The sequence below is a fragment of the Hyla sarda genome, chromosome 4 (genome assembly GCF_029499605.1).
Source record: "Hyla sarda isolate aHylSar1 chromosome 4, aHylSar1.hap1, whole genome shotgun sequence".
Taxonomy (NCBI): Eukaryota; Metazoa; Chordata; class Amphibia; order Anura; family Hylidae; genus Hyla; species Hyla sarda.
The window spans coordinates 8,983,144-8,998,433 of record NC_079192.1 but is presented as its reverse complement, the minus strand read 5'-3'; the positions used below and the strand labels follow the sequence as shown (position 1 = coordinate 8,998,433).

The following is a 15,290-nucleotide window of genomic DNA, read 5'->3' as shown; positions in this document are numbered from 1 at the left end:
AATGGCCCATACAAAAAATATGGAGAAAAACTGTTCCAGGTTAAACCCCCCCAAAGGATGAGGGGGCACTCCCTCCGTCTGGAGAAGAAAAAGTTTAGTCTAAAGGGGCAACACGCCTTCTTTACCGTGAGGACTGTGAATTTATGGAACGGTCTACCTCAGGAACTGGTCACAGCAGGAACAATTAACAGCTTTAAAACAGGATTAGATACATTTATGGAACAAAATAACATTAATGCTTATGAAGAAATATAAAATCCCATCCCTTCCCCAATATCGCGCCACACCCCTACCCCTTAATTCCCTGGTTGAACTTGATGGACATATGTCTTTTTTCAACCGTACTAACTATTTAACTATGTAACTATGTAACTATAATACACCCCTGTGAATGTAAAAAGTGCCCAGGACCCTTATTTGTTATTTTCTCCTGAGCACATTATATCAGGATGGGAACGTCACCGTGGTTGAGGCCATCCTGGTAAAGAGATGGGTCACTCAAAAGGCAGGGACAGCATTTTAATGGGTCTAAGTGTGTGGGGTGGGCACTTATCCTATATCCCAATTTTTCATTGAAGATCTTGGAACCAACAATGTAAATCCACTCCTGCCGCTGCTACTTACTACAATGCAAGTCTGTGGGAAGGGGCGTGATGGCTGTCACGCCCCCCCATAGACTTGCTTTGAGGGGGCGGGGCTATGACATCACAAGCTCCTGGCACCAGCTCCAGTGTTCGGAACAGTTTGTACCAAACGCTGAGCAGCGTTTATAGCATTTATAGTTTTTATATTTTTCCTAAAGGACAGTCAAATCTCTCTTCAAATTATTCAAATTTATTGAATAATTTTCAAAATGTGTCGTAATTTTGAAAAGCGATTTCACAGATTTAGTAGTGGAAGCTATTTTATAGATGAGATCCATTACTAAGCCAAATCATTGTGTTAGCCTCCAAACCAAATAGCGTTAACTTGAATTATTACCCTGGCACCCAGTGCCACAGGGGTACAAGAAAGAGCTGGTAACAACAGGCCTGGAACATCAAAAATGGCGCTCCTGGGCCAAGGTGATAACAGGCTGATGTTTTTTTAGGCTGGGGAGGGCCAGTAACAATGGTTTTCGCCCACACCGATTATGTCAGGTTGCTGCTGCTGCTGCTTGGTTGGTATCTGGCTGTGAAGGAAAATACAGGGAAACTCACACTTTTTTTTTTCATAAATAAATAAAAACATTAAAAAATGCACAGGGTTCTCCATATTTTAATTCTCAAGCAGATAGCCAAGCTCCAAGCAGCAACAGCCTGAAATTATCAGGGGGGGCAAGGACCATAGTTATTGGCCCTCCCTAGCCTAAATAATGCCTGCATGCCTGTTACCGCCTAGGCCCAACAGCGCCATTTTTGACACTCTGGGCCTGTTGGTACCATCTCTTCCTTGTACCCCTGTGGCTTTTGGTACCAGGGTAATAATTTGGGGTTAGCATTACCTGTATTTGGGGCTAATGCTAAGCCCTGACTTAGTAATGGATTCTGCCTATAAGACAGCTTCCACTAGTAAGCCTGTAAAGTCAATAAAAAATAAATAAATGAAAAACTCTACTCAAGTTTAAAAAAAATTAATTAAAAAAAACGCTAACTCACAAGCCCTTGTTAACAATTTTATTTACAGGAAAATTGGCACCAAATCCCCCCTGCACTAACCAGAGGTACTGGCTGGTAGTGCGAAGAATGCTGATCAATATGATGCCTACAGTGCCCGGATCCGCCCCACTGTTCACCTGATATCTTCATTTTTAAGATATGCAAATCTTTTTCTAACTGGCATGGGTGGGGTTACTGCCTTCATCTGGCACTATGACATCACCACCGCTCGGCCAGCAGCACCACCCGGCTTATGCATATTCATGCCCTCCCTCCGTATCTCCCTCTCCTCTCCGCTCTGTATGTGACTCCACTGCGTATGTGCTGGCTTCCTGTGTACACCCGGAAGCGGCCTCAGAGCAGTGGAGTCCTGTAGAGAGCAGGGAGGAGAGGGAGATTCGAAGGGAGGGCATGAATATACATAAGCCGGGTGGTGCTACGGGCCGAGCGGTGGTGATGTCACAGTGTCAGATGAAGGAAGTAACCCCACCCATGCCAGTTAGAAGATGATCTGCATATCTTGAAAAATGAAGATATCAGGAGAACGGCTCGATGGATCCGGGCACGGTAGGCACCATATGAATCAGCGTCCCCGGCACTATCAGCCAGGGGGGGGGGGGTGTGTTTGGCGACAGTTTTCATTTAAATAAAAACAGCTGGTCATCGACATAGTCCTCGGATCCTACGTAATCCTCTGCATACCAGCATCTGAAATGAGAAGAAAGAAAACCACAAAAAAATGGGTCAGTACACAATGTTCATATCAGAGCTCTATGAACTTCTCTGTCTTCAGCAGAGACAGAACCGAGCATGTCAGAGAAAGGGGTGGAGATTCCAACCATAATATGAATGGTGGGCCCGGATTTTTGTGGAGATGCAGGAGAAAGCCTGGCCTCCAACCAGTGCCGGCATCACATAGTATCCGTTTTGGCTGAGATGGTTGTGAGAGTTGATGCTGGACTGCCTATTCTAAAGCACATGAGTAAGCGGTGTTTACAACTGGTATAATGGGGCAAAGTATTTAAAACTTGTTTTACAAAAGTAATTTAGGAGGGGCCTTAGTGTATTTGATTTAATAGAACAATAATAAATTAAGGCGGTTACTTCACACATCTACTGGTCACCGACTACTAATATCCTTAAAGGGGTACTCCGCTGCTCAGCGTTTGGAACAAACTGTTCCGAACGCTGGCGCCTGCAGCTCGTGACGTCATAACCCCCCCCCCCCCCAATGATGTAATGCCCCCTCAATGCAAGTCTATGGGAGGGGGCGTGACAGTCGCCACGCCCCCTCCCATTGACTTGCATTAAGGGGGCGGGGTGTGACATAATGAGGGGGCGGATCTATGACATCACAAGCTGCCGGTTCCAGCGTTCGGAACAGTTTGTTCCAAACGCTGAGCAGCGGAGTACCCCTTTAACTATTAGTGAATCTGTCTGCCCTCTTTTATGCAGACAAGCTCTTAGGGTATAAAAGCAAACTGGACTTTCCATAAAGCTGATGGTGGCTGCTTGACTTATAAAAAAAAATATTTTTATTTCTTAGCCAAGAGTCAAGTAGGTGGAGCCGAGCTGCTTTGGCTAAGAAATTTTAAAATAAAGTGTGTTCATGTCAGGACTTGTAGCTATTTTGGGGGTGCTAAAATACATCCATAATATGATACCGACCCTATGCCGTAAGGGCCAGTAGTTTAGGAGAACTTACATTTATTCCTGCCCCTGAAGAGTCACTTTTATTTATTAGCTGACACTGACCCTGATGGGGCGGGGCTGCATAATTCAAAATAATCCTGCAAATAGATAAGTAAAAAAAAATGTAAACAAAACAACTAGAGATGAGCGAGCCAAGTCCAGAGAACCCAGTATCACTTAGAAGTTTGAGGTGAAAAGGCACGCTGAGCATTAAAAGGGGAACTCTGGTGGAAAACATTTTTTTTTTATTAACTGGTGCCAGAAAGTTAAATAGATTTGTAAATTATTTCTATTAAAAAATCTTTACCCTTCCAGTACTTTTTAGCTGTTGTATGCTACAGAGGAAATTATTTTATTTTTGAATTTCTTTTTTGTCTTGTCCACAGTGCTCTCTGCTGACACCTGATGCCCGTATCAGGAACTGTCAGGAGCAGGCGAAAATCCCCATAGCAAACCTCTGCTGCTCTGGACAGTTCCTGACACAGACAGAGGTGTCAGCAGAGAGCACTGTTGACAACACAAAAAAGAAATTCAAAAAGTAAAGAATGTCCCCTGTAGCATGCAGCTGCTAATTAGTACTGGAAAGGAAAAGATTTTTTTAATAGAAGTCATTTACAAATCTGTTTAACTTTCTGGCACCAGTTGATTTAAAACATTTTTTTTAACCCTTTAACCTCTTAAGGACCAAGGAAGTTCCGGTACGTCCTGAGTCCGCTCCCGTTCTATAATGCGGGGCCATGGCGTGGCCCCGCTTCATAGCGCGTCGGGCCTGGCACCTAGCAAAGGCCGGGACCCGTGGCTAATAGCGCGCGGCACCACGATCATTTAACCCTTTAGACACGGTGTTCAAAGTTGATTGCCGCGTCTAAAATGAAAGTAAACTACCCCCGCCTTGCTCAGCGGGCTGTTCGGGTTCTCCGGAGTGAAATCACAGCATCTCAAAAGCTCTAGGACAGCAGGAGGGTCCCTTACCTGCCTCTTGGTGTCCGATCACCGAATGACTGCTCAGTGCCTGAGATCCAGGCATTAGCAGTCAAGCGGCAGAATCATTGATCAATGGTTTCCTATGGGATAACAATGATCAGTATAAGAGATCAGTGTGTGCAGTGTTATAGCCCCCTATGGGATAACAATGATCAGTGTAAAAGATCAGTGTGAGCAGTGTTATAGGTCCCTATGGGAGCTATAAAAACGCAAAAAAAAAAAAGTGAAAAAAAAAAAAAAAGTAAATAAAGATCATTTAACTTCTCCCCTAATAAAAGTTTGAATCACCCTCCTTTTCCCATTTAAAAAAACCTGTGTAAAGAAAAAGAAAAATAAACATATGTGGTATCGCCGCATGTGGAAATGTCTGAATTATGAAAATATATCATTAATTAAACCGCACGGTATATGGCGTATGCACAAAAAAATTTCAAAGTCCAAAATAGTGTATTTGTGGTCACTTTTTATATCAGGAAAAAATGAATAAAAAGCGATCAAAAAGTCCGATCAATACAAAAATGGTACCAATAAAAACTTCAGATCACGGCACAAAAAATGAGCCCTCATACCGGCCAATACACAAAAAAAAAAGTTATAGGGGTCAGAAGATGACAATTTTAAACGTATACATATTCCTGCATGTAGTTTTGATTTTTTCCAGAAGTACGACAATATCCAACCTATATAAGTCGGGGATCATTTTAACCGTATGGACCTACAGAATAAAGATAAGGTTTCATTTTTACCACAAAATTTATTGCGTAGAAATGGAAGCCCCAAAAATTTACAAAATGGTGTTTTTTCTTCAATTTTGTCGCACATTTAATTTTTTTTCCGTTTCGACGTGGATTTTCTGGTAAAATGACTGATGTCACTGCAAAGTAGAATTGGTGGCGCAAAAAGTTAAGCCACCATATGGGATTTTATGTGCAAAATTGAAAGCGTTATAATTTAGAAGGTGATGAGGAAATTTAGAAGGTGATAAAGTAGACATATTGGAGGGGAATTTATCAAAACCTGTGCAGAGGAAAAAATGCCCAGTTGCCCATAGCAACCAATCAGATCGCTTCATTCATTTTGCAGAGGCCTTGTTAAAACTGAAAGAAGTGATCTGATTGGTTGCTATGGGCAACTGGGCAGCTTTTCCTCTGCACAGGTTTTGATAAATCTCCCCCATTGTATATGTGAATCAATATATAATTTATTTGGAATGTTTATTTTCCTTATAAGTTGAGAGCTTCAAAGTTATAAAAGTGCAAAATTTTTAATTTTTCCTTCAAAATTTTAAGTTTTTCACCAAGAAATGATGGAAGTATCGACAAAAATTTACCACCAAAATAAAGTAGAATATGTCACGAAAAAACAATCTCAGAATCAGAATGAAAAGTAAAAGCATCCCAGAGCTCTGGTCCTCAAGGTGAAAATGGGTCTGGTCCTTAAGAGGTTAATAATATTATTTTACAATAAAGCTTGATTATTTGCATACATTTCTGCAGTGTCAGTGTGATTTGAAGATGTTTTTGCAGTCAGGTTTGGTCACCTTGGCCAGTAGGTATTGGTTTTGGTGTTCTTTTCCTTTGGATTATATATATATATATATATATATATATATATATATATATATATATATATGTATAACATTTTTTTTTATTGCTTATTCCACCGTATACATAAAAAAATAAAAATAATACATTACATTTTCTCCCTCTTATACCCCATCCCTCCCCCCAAAAAAAAAAAAAAAAAATATATATATATATATATATATATATATATATATATATATATATACATATATATATATATATATATATATATATATATATATGTATGTATACAGGGTGGGTCCTTTATATGGATACACCTTAATAAAATGGGAATGGTTGGTGATATTAACTTCCTGTTTGCGGCACATTAGTATATGTGAGGGGGGAAAACTTCAAGATGGGTGGTGACCATGGTGGCCATTTAGAAGTCGGCCATTTTGAATCAAACTTTTGTTTTTTCAATAGGAAGAGAGTCATGTGACACATTAAACTAATTGGGAATTTCACAAGAAAAACAATGATGTGCTTGGTTTTATTGTAACTTTATTCTTTCATGAGTTATTTACAAGTTTCTGACCACTTCTAAAATGTGTTCAATGTGCTGCCCATTGTGTTGGATTGTCAATGCAACCCTCTTCTCCCACTCTTCACACACTGATAGCAACACCGCAGGAGAAATGCTAGCACAGGCTTCCAGTATCCGTATACACTGCTATATACTACTTTATACACCGCAGGAGAAATGCTAGCACAGGCTTCCAGTATCCGTAGTTTCAGGTGCTGCACATCTCGTGGTATATGGGGTACAAAGATAGTGAGGCCATTCTTCATCAATGGAAACCTCAAGGCCGCTGAATATGTGAAATTGCTACATGATGATGTGTTTCCCTCTTTATGCACTGAAGCTGCACGTTCCCTGAGTTTTTCCAGCAAGATGGTGACCACCACATTATGGGTGTCAGGTCTGAGCATTCCTAGATGAACAATTTCCTGGAAAGTGGATTGGTCGTCATGCACCATTTGAATGGCCCCCAAGGTCTTCTGATCTGACCTCCTTAGACTTTTATCTTTGGGGTCATCTGAAGGCAATTGTCTATGCTGTGAAGATACGAGATGTGCAGCACCTGAAACTACGGATACTGGAAGCCTGTGCTAGCATTTCTCCTGTGGTGTATATAGTAGTATGTAGTAGTGTATACGGATACTGGAAGCCTGTGCTAGCATTTCTCCTGCGGTGTATATAGTAGTATATAGCAGTGTATACGGATACTGGAAGCCTGTGCTAGCATTTCTCCTGCGGTGTATATAGTAGTATATAGCAGTGTATACGGATACTGGAAGCCTGTGCTAGCATTTCTCCTGCGGTGTATATAGTAGTATATAGCAGTGTATACGGATACTGGAAGCCTGTGCTAGCATTTCTCCTGCGGTGTATATAGTAGTATATAGCAGTGTATACGGATACTGGAAGCCTGTGCTAGCATTTCTCCTGCGGTGTATATAGTAGTATATAGCAGTGTATACGGATACTTGAAGCCTGTGCTAGCATTTCTCCTGCGGTGTATATAGTAGTATATAGCAGTGTATACGGATACTGGAATCCTGTGCTAGCATTTCTCCTGCGGTGTATATAATAGTATATAGCAGTGTATATAGATACTGGAAGCCTGTGCTAGCATTTCTCCTGCGGTGTTGCTATCAGTGTGTGAAGAGTGGGAGAAGAGGGTTGCATTGACAATCCAACACAATGGGCAGCACATTGAACACATTTTATAAGTGGTCAGAAACTTGTAAATAACTCATGAAAGAATAAAGTTTCGTTAAAACCAATCACATCATTGTTTTTCTTGTGAAATTTCCAATAAGTTTGATGTGTCACATGACCCTCTTCCTATTGAAAAACAACAGTTGGATTCACAATGGCCGACTTCAAAATGGCCGCCATGGTCACCACCCATCTTGAAAAGTTCCCCCCTTCACATATACTAATGTGCCACAAACAGGAAGTTAATATCACCAACCATTCCCATTTTATTAAGGTGTATCCATATAAATGGCCCACCCTGTATATATATATATATATATATATATATATATATATATATTATTTTTCTTTATTTCATTATTTTGGATATATATGTATATATATATATATATATATATATATATATATATATATATATATATATATATATATAAATGGAAACTTCAAGGCCACTGGATATGTGAAATTGCTCCATGATGATGTGTTTCCCTCTTTATGCACTGAAGCTGCCACGTTCCCTGAGTTTTTCCAGCAAGATGGTCACCACCACATTATGGGTGTCAGGTCCGAGCATTCCTAGATGAACAGTTTCCTGGAAAGTGGATTGGTCGTCATGCACCATTTGAATGGCCCCCAAGGTCTCCCGATCTGACCTCCTTAGACCTTTATCTTTGGGGTCATCTGAAGGCAATTGTCTATGCTGTGAAGATTCGAGATGTGCAGCACCTGAAACTACGGATACTGGAAGCCTGTGCTAGCATTTCTCCTGCGGTGTTGCTATCAGTGTGTGAAGAGTGGGAGAAGAGGGTTGCATTGACAATCCAACACAATGGGCAGCACATTGAACACATTTTATAAGTGTTCAGAAACTTGTAAATAACACATGAAAGAATAAAGTTTCGTTAAAACCAAGCACATCATTGTTTTTCTTGTGAAATTCCCAATAAGTTTGATGTGTCACATGACCCTCTTCCTATTGAAAAACAACAGTTGGATTCACAATGGCCGACTTCAAAATGGCTGCCATGGTCACCACCAATCTTGAAAAGTTCCCCCCCCCCCTCACATATACTAATGTGCCACAAACAGGAAGTTAATATGACCAACCATTCCCATTTTATTAAGGTGTATCCATATAAATGGCCCACCCTATATTATATATATATATATATATATATATATATATATATATATATATATGTTTTTTTTTTTTGCCTTAGTGAAATTACACTAACAATGACATTATTAGAGACAATTAGAATTCCCAGAGATGAGGAGCCATGACTCTCCCCAGATAACAAGCTGCACTCCATATAAAGCTCGGAGAACGCATGTGCCCCGTACATTTCTTATCATTGGCCTCTTATGCTGCACTTGTTCTCTTTTTATCACTATACACAGCTGAATTTGGAAAAAAATTTAAGGATCCTGCGCCGAATGAAGTTGAAATGGTTAAACAGGAGAGATGGAGTACCGTCTTAGGGAACCGGCGTTGTATTATTTTCACGGCAAGAGGTCGGTATTGATTGCATTAACCACAACATGCCTGAAACAATCTGATCTTGTGATTGGAATAAAAGGCGAACCCCAGATACATCAAGAACATCGGAGGACTCTGAGCAAGGTAAAGGTCTAATGCCCAATGGGGACAAACACATAAGAACAGCTGTTGCAAAACTACGACTTCCTGCATGCCCGGACAGCCTTTGGCTGTCCGGGAATGCAGGAAGTCGTAGTTTTGCAACTGGTGGGAAATGCTCTATTAGATCATAGTAAGAAGATCCCGCGAGGCCACGCATATCAGTGAAAAATTAGCTTAGTGTTGAAGACCTCGATAATCCATAACTGCACATTGAAAATGTTGTTGTTGTTAAAGGGGTACTCCTCTGGAAAACAGTAGTTTTTTAAATCAACTGGTGCCAGAAAGTTAAACAGAATTGTAAATGACTTCTGTATAAAAATCTTAATCCTTCATCCTTTTTTTTTTTCTGTCTGACCACAGTGCTCTCTGTTGACACCTCTGTCTGTCTCAGGAACTATCCAGAGCAGGAAAGGTATACCATGGGGATTTGCTCCTACTCTGGACAGTTCCTGACATGGACAGAGGTGTCAGCAGGGAGCACTGTGGTCAGACAGAAGGGAAATTCAAAAAGAAAAGCACTTCCTGTGGAGCATACAGAAGCTTATAAGTACTGGAAGGATTACGATTTTTTAATAGAAGTCATTTACTAATCTGTTTAACTTTCTGGCACCAATTGTTTTCCAGTGGTGTACCCCTTTAACCTTGACGCAACTGATGCCATAACTGATGACAACGTGCATCAATTGTCATCAGTTGTATGGCGTCCAGCATCCATTGTTTCTGGATGCCAGAAAGGGGAACACAGAAAGCTGTGTTCCTCTGTCCAGTACTCTCCGGCGTGTACAACCAACCAACGCCAAAATTGAGATTGTTAACTGTCCCATTTAAATAAATGTGATCAGTTCCAGCATCAGTTTCCCTCCGATGCATGCCAGAGAGGAAATTATGCCGGACATATGTGAACCCAGCCTAACCATGGTTGATGATTCTCCTCAGATCTCACCAGGCACAAAAAGGCTGTGTAAAAAAACAAATTTCCCATGTTAGGGTATGTTCACAGCGAATTCTCATTAAAAAATTTAGCTGGACGACAACCACCAATTAGAATTTCCCTTTATTTAATTTTTTTTTTTTTAAATGGAATTTCCTCGTGAATTCCACGCAGGACAGATTTCTATCAGACAAAGACGTGGATTCCACATGAAAAACATGTTCAAAAGGATAGGGGAGAAGATGTCAGATCGCAGGGGTCCCGCCACTGGGACCCCCGCAATCTCAGCTGCGGCACCCCAGACATCCAGTGCACGGAATGAACTTTGCTCTGTGCCGGATGACTGGTGATGCCAGGTGGAGGCTCGTGAAGTCACGCCCCTTCCCATAGACTTGCATTGAGGGGATGTGGTCGTGAAATGACGAGTGTGGTGCAGCCATGACGTGACGAGCCTCTGGCGTTGCCCCCGATGCTCTAAACGAACACTGGGTGCAGCAGGGGGATTGCGGGGGTCTCCAGTTGGGGGACCCTTGCGATAAGACAACTTATAAGATGTCTAGGGGCGGAGTATCCCTTTAAGTTTTTAGCGGCAGTATTGGCACCTCAGCTTAGATCCACAGCACCAGCGCTAGTGCATTAAATCTAATATCTAACACAAATATTTGAGATTCACTTGTGTTCAATTTATAAAACTAAATATGTATTTCTCTGCAGAGGAAAGAATACACAAGAATACATAGATTCATAGTTGGTACGGTTGAAAAAAGACATATGTCCTTCAAGTTCAACCAAGGGAAGGGAAGGGGTATGGTTAGGCGTTGTTCTTCTTCATCATCTTACTTCACATGACTCTATCATAAACTAACTTGTCCTTCATAAAAGAAAATGGTCAAACATTTAGATCTATAACAAACAACAAAACATAAGAGTAACTTTAATAATAGCATCTAAAATCTCTGGGACTAATACTTTTGGAGAATTACCTAATCATGAATAAAGTCAACCAGTCATCGGTCACTGAGCTCTTGATATTGGGGTTCCCAGATGTTACCGGCTACAAGGCTGTTGCTTTCTTTATTGTAATCTTACATGTCTACATCCTCACACTCCTGATAAATACTATGGTCATCATGTTGGTCTCCATCAAGCCTCAGCTCCATTCTCCCATGTACTTCTTCCTCCAGCAGTTATCACTTGTAGAATCCATGTTACTGTTTGTGATTGTTCCTAACATGCTGCGTGTTGTATGGTTAGAAGGAGCCACCATCTCTGTTGGGGGTTGTATAACCCAAACCTATATGTATTGTGCCATAGGATGTACAGAGTGTCACCTCCTCACAGTCATGGCTTATGACCGGTACTTGGCCATCTGTAACCCTCTTCGCTACAACACCATCATGAATACAAGACTTCAGCATATCTTGATCATCTATTGTTGGGTTTTTGGCTTCTCCCTGACCCAGATCACTCTAAACTTTCTTTGTCAACTTGAGTTCTGTGGATCCAATGTGATCGACCATTTCTTCTGTGATCTTGTTCCTTTTGTAGAACTTACCTGTTCCAAATTCTCCTTACAGTTGGAGATCGTGCTCCTTTCCATCCCTATTATTCTTATACCATTTATTCTCGTTATTGTCAGCTACATCTATGTCTTCATAACAATTCTTGGCATCTCCTCTACAAAAGGGAGGAAAAAAACCTTCTCCACCTGTAGCTCCCACCTCACTGTGGTCACCGTGTTTTTTGGCACCCTCATCACCATCTATATGGTCCCAGCCAATGGAGACACCTTGACCATTAACAAACTGATCTCATTTCTGTACATTGTGGTGACTCCTCTGTTCAATCCGATCATATACTGCTTGAGGAACCAAGAAATGAGACTTGTCTTGGAGAAGCTATTCGGCCAGAGAAATAGACAGTAGGGAGAAAAAATGAAAACCCGGAAAAATAGAAAACATACTTTAATGGGGTGCTCCGCCTCTAGACATATTATCCCATATCCAAAGGATAGATGTCTGATCTGGGGGGAGCCGGCCACTTGGACCCCCGCAATCTCTGGGTTGACACCATGGTATTCTGAACGTGTAAACTTTGTGCTTCCATGTTCATGATGTCAAGCCACGTCCACTCCATTTATGTCTACAACTCGACCACTGCCCTCATGTCCCCTCCCATAAATATGAATGGAGGTGGTGTGATGTCACGACCACGGCCGCCCGAAACCAGCACTCTTAACAAAAATGTTCAGAACGCCAGGCTGCCAGGAAGGAGATTGTGGGGGTCTCAGTGGCCAGACCCCTGCGATCAAACATCTTTGGATAGGGTGTAAGATGTCCACAGGTGGAGTACCCCTTTAATGCCCAGTTATTGTTATTTTTATTATTATTATTTTTATTATTATTCTGTTAATGCCACAGTTAAAGTGACATGCAATAATCTATGATCACTAACATCTTGTTTTAGAACACACTGCACAGGCAGGTTTTTAATGCTTTTAAAAATTACAATAAAGATCCAGAAATGACTCTTTTTTTCTCGGCAGATGTCTGTAAAAAAAAAAGTTTAAAAAAGTTTAAAAACACACACATAAACCCCTTCCTTATTAATAGTTTAAATCACCCCCCCTTTTCCCGAATTCCATATAAAAAATATATAAACATAATAAAAATAAACATATATGGTATCGCCAGGTGCATAAATGTCCGAACTATAAAATGATATCGTAATTAAACCTACGGCCAATGGCGTACGCGCAAAAAAATTCCAAAGTCCAAAATAACGTATTTTTGGTCACTTTTCATGCCATAAAAAAAGAGTAAAAAGCAATCAAAAATTATCAAAACAAAAATGGTACAGATTAAAACTTCAGATAACGGTGCAAAAGATTTGCCCTCACACCGCCCTGTACGCGGAAAAATAAAAAAGTTATAAGCATCAGAAGATGACAATTTTAAATGTATTAATTTTCGTGCATGTAGTTATGATTTTTTCCAAAAGTATGACAAAATCAAACCTATATAATTAGGGTACCATTTTAATCGTATGGACCTACAGAATAAATATAACGTGTCATTTTTACCGAAAAATGTACTGTGCAGAAACAGAAGCCCCCAAAATTTACAAAAAGGTGTTTTTTCTTTAATTTTGTGGCACCATGATTTTGTTTTCTGTTTCGCCGTAGATTTTTGGGTAAAATGACTGATGTTGTTACAAATAAGAATTGGTGGCGCAAAAAATAAGCCCTCATATGGAATTTTAGGTGCACAATTGAAAGGGTTATGATTTTTAAAAGGTAAGGAGGAAAAAACGAAAGTGCAAAAACAGAAAAGGGGTTAAATAAAATGTTTTCCAGCGAAGTACCCCTTTAAAGGGGTTATCCACCATAAAGTGATTTTAGTACGTACCTGGCAGGCAGTAATGGGCATGCTTAGGAAGGATCTGAGCTTGTCTTGTGGCTTAATGGCTATGTTGTGAGATTACCATAACACTGTGGCTATCTTTTTGTGAACTGGTATTTCCTGTTTGATTTTTCTTATTTGCCTACAAATTCCATAATTCCATTTTCCTTCCTCCCACACATCAGCCTCCCCACCCAATGAAACATAAATGAGCTGCATCCATTCAAAAGACCTGAGGTTTTCAATCAGGGTGCCTACAGCTGTTGCATTATTTGCAGATTAATCTCTCTCCCACCAAGCAATCCCTCCACCAATTGAAGCAGACAAGCTGCCTGTCATCAGCTGACTAGTGAGTCAGGTCTCGGCCGCATTGCAACCTGGGAAAAATCTGAGACAACAGTCATTTTGTATGCTGTTAAAAATAAATATTGGTGTGAAAACCACAGAAGAATTGTGAGAAAACCGTAACACACAGGTACAGACACTATATTATGAACTACACTAACTTTACAGCCCCTGTAGCATAGTCAAATAAAAAAAAATCCTGGAATACCCCTTTAACCCCTTAAGGACCAAGCCCATATTAACCTTAAGGACTAGGCCAATTAAATTTTTGTGTTTTCGTTTTTTTCGCCCTCTAAAATCCATAATTAATTTATATTTCCATCTACAGACCCATATAAGGGCTTGTTTTTTGCGTGACCAATTGTACTTTTTAATTAAACCTCTAATTTTACCATAAAATGTACGGTGAACCCCCCCAACAATTTTTTAGGGAGGAAATGTAAATGAAAACCACAATTTTGCAAATTTTGGAGTTTTTTTTCACACTATACATTTAACCGTAAAAATGACGTGTGTTCTTTATTCTGTTGGTCAATACGATTAAAATGATACCCATGGTTAGATACTTTTATATTTTTGTACCGCTTAAAAAAAAATTTGTGCAAAATCGCCCTATTTTGACCACCTATAACTTTTTTCAATTTTCCATATATAGGGCAGTATGAGGGCTCATTTTTTGTGCCGTCATCTGTAATTTTTAGCGATACTACATTTGCATATACAAAACTTTTAGATCATTTTTTATTATTTTTTTAAATAAAATGTGACAAAAAAGCAGCATTTTTGGACTTTTTTATTTTTTACGTTTACACCATTTACCATATGGGATAATTAACATTATATGTTGATAGTACAGACATTTACGCATGCGGCGATACCAAATATGTTTATAAAAAAACGTTTTACACTTTTTGGGGGTAAAATGGGAAAAACTGACAATTTTCATTTTCATTGGGGGAGGGGATTTTTCACTTTTTTTTTACTTTTTATTTTTACATTTTTCAACTTTTTTTTTGCACTTTTTATGTCCCCATAGGGAACTATTTATTGCAATCATTTGATTGCTAATACTGTTCAGTGCTTTGTATAGGACACAGCACTGCTCAGTATTATCGGTGAACTTCTGCTCTGGTCTGCTCGATCTCAGACCAGAGGAGAAGACCCCGGGAGACAGCCGGTGGCAGGTGAGGGGACCTCCGGCCGCCATGCTGGATGATCGGATCACCACGGCAGCGCTGCGGGCGATCCGATCAACCATTCAAAGTACCGCACTGCCACAGATGCCGTGATATGTATTGATCACAGCATCTGAGGGGTTAATGGCGGACATCTGTGCGATCGCGGAT

General features: G+C 40.3%; 1 protein-coding gene across 1 annotated transcript; it reads left to right on the top strand.

The window, feature by feature from the left end:
* The first annotated feature begins 11,187 nt into the window (after window positions 1-11,187).
* On the top strand, window positions 11,188-12,123 carry LOC130367229 (olfactory receptor 11L1-like). Its single transcript, XM_056569632.1, has one exon. It carries the CDS (start codon window positions 11,188-11,190, stop codon window positions 12,121-12,123), a length of 936 nt encoding a protein of 311 aa, XP_056425607.1.
* The last annotated feature ends 3,167 nt before the right edge of the window (window positions 12,124-15,290 follow it).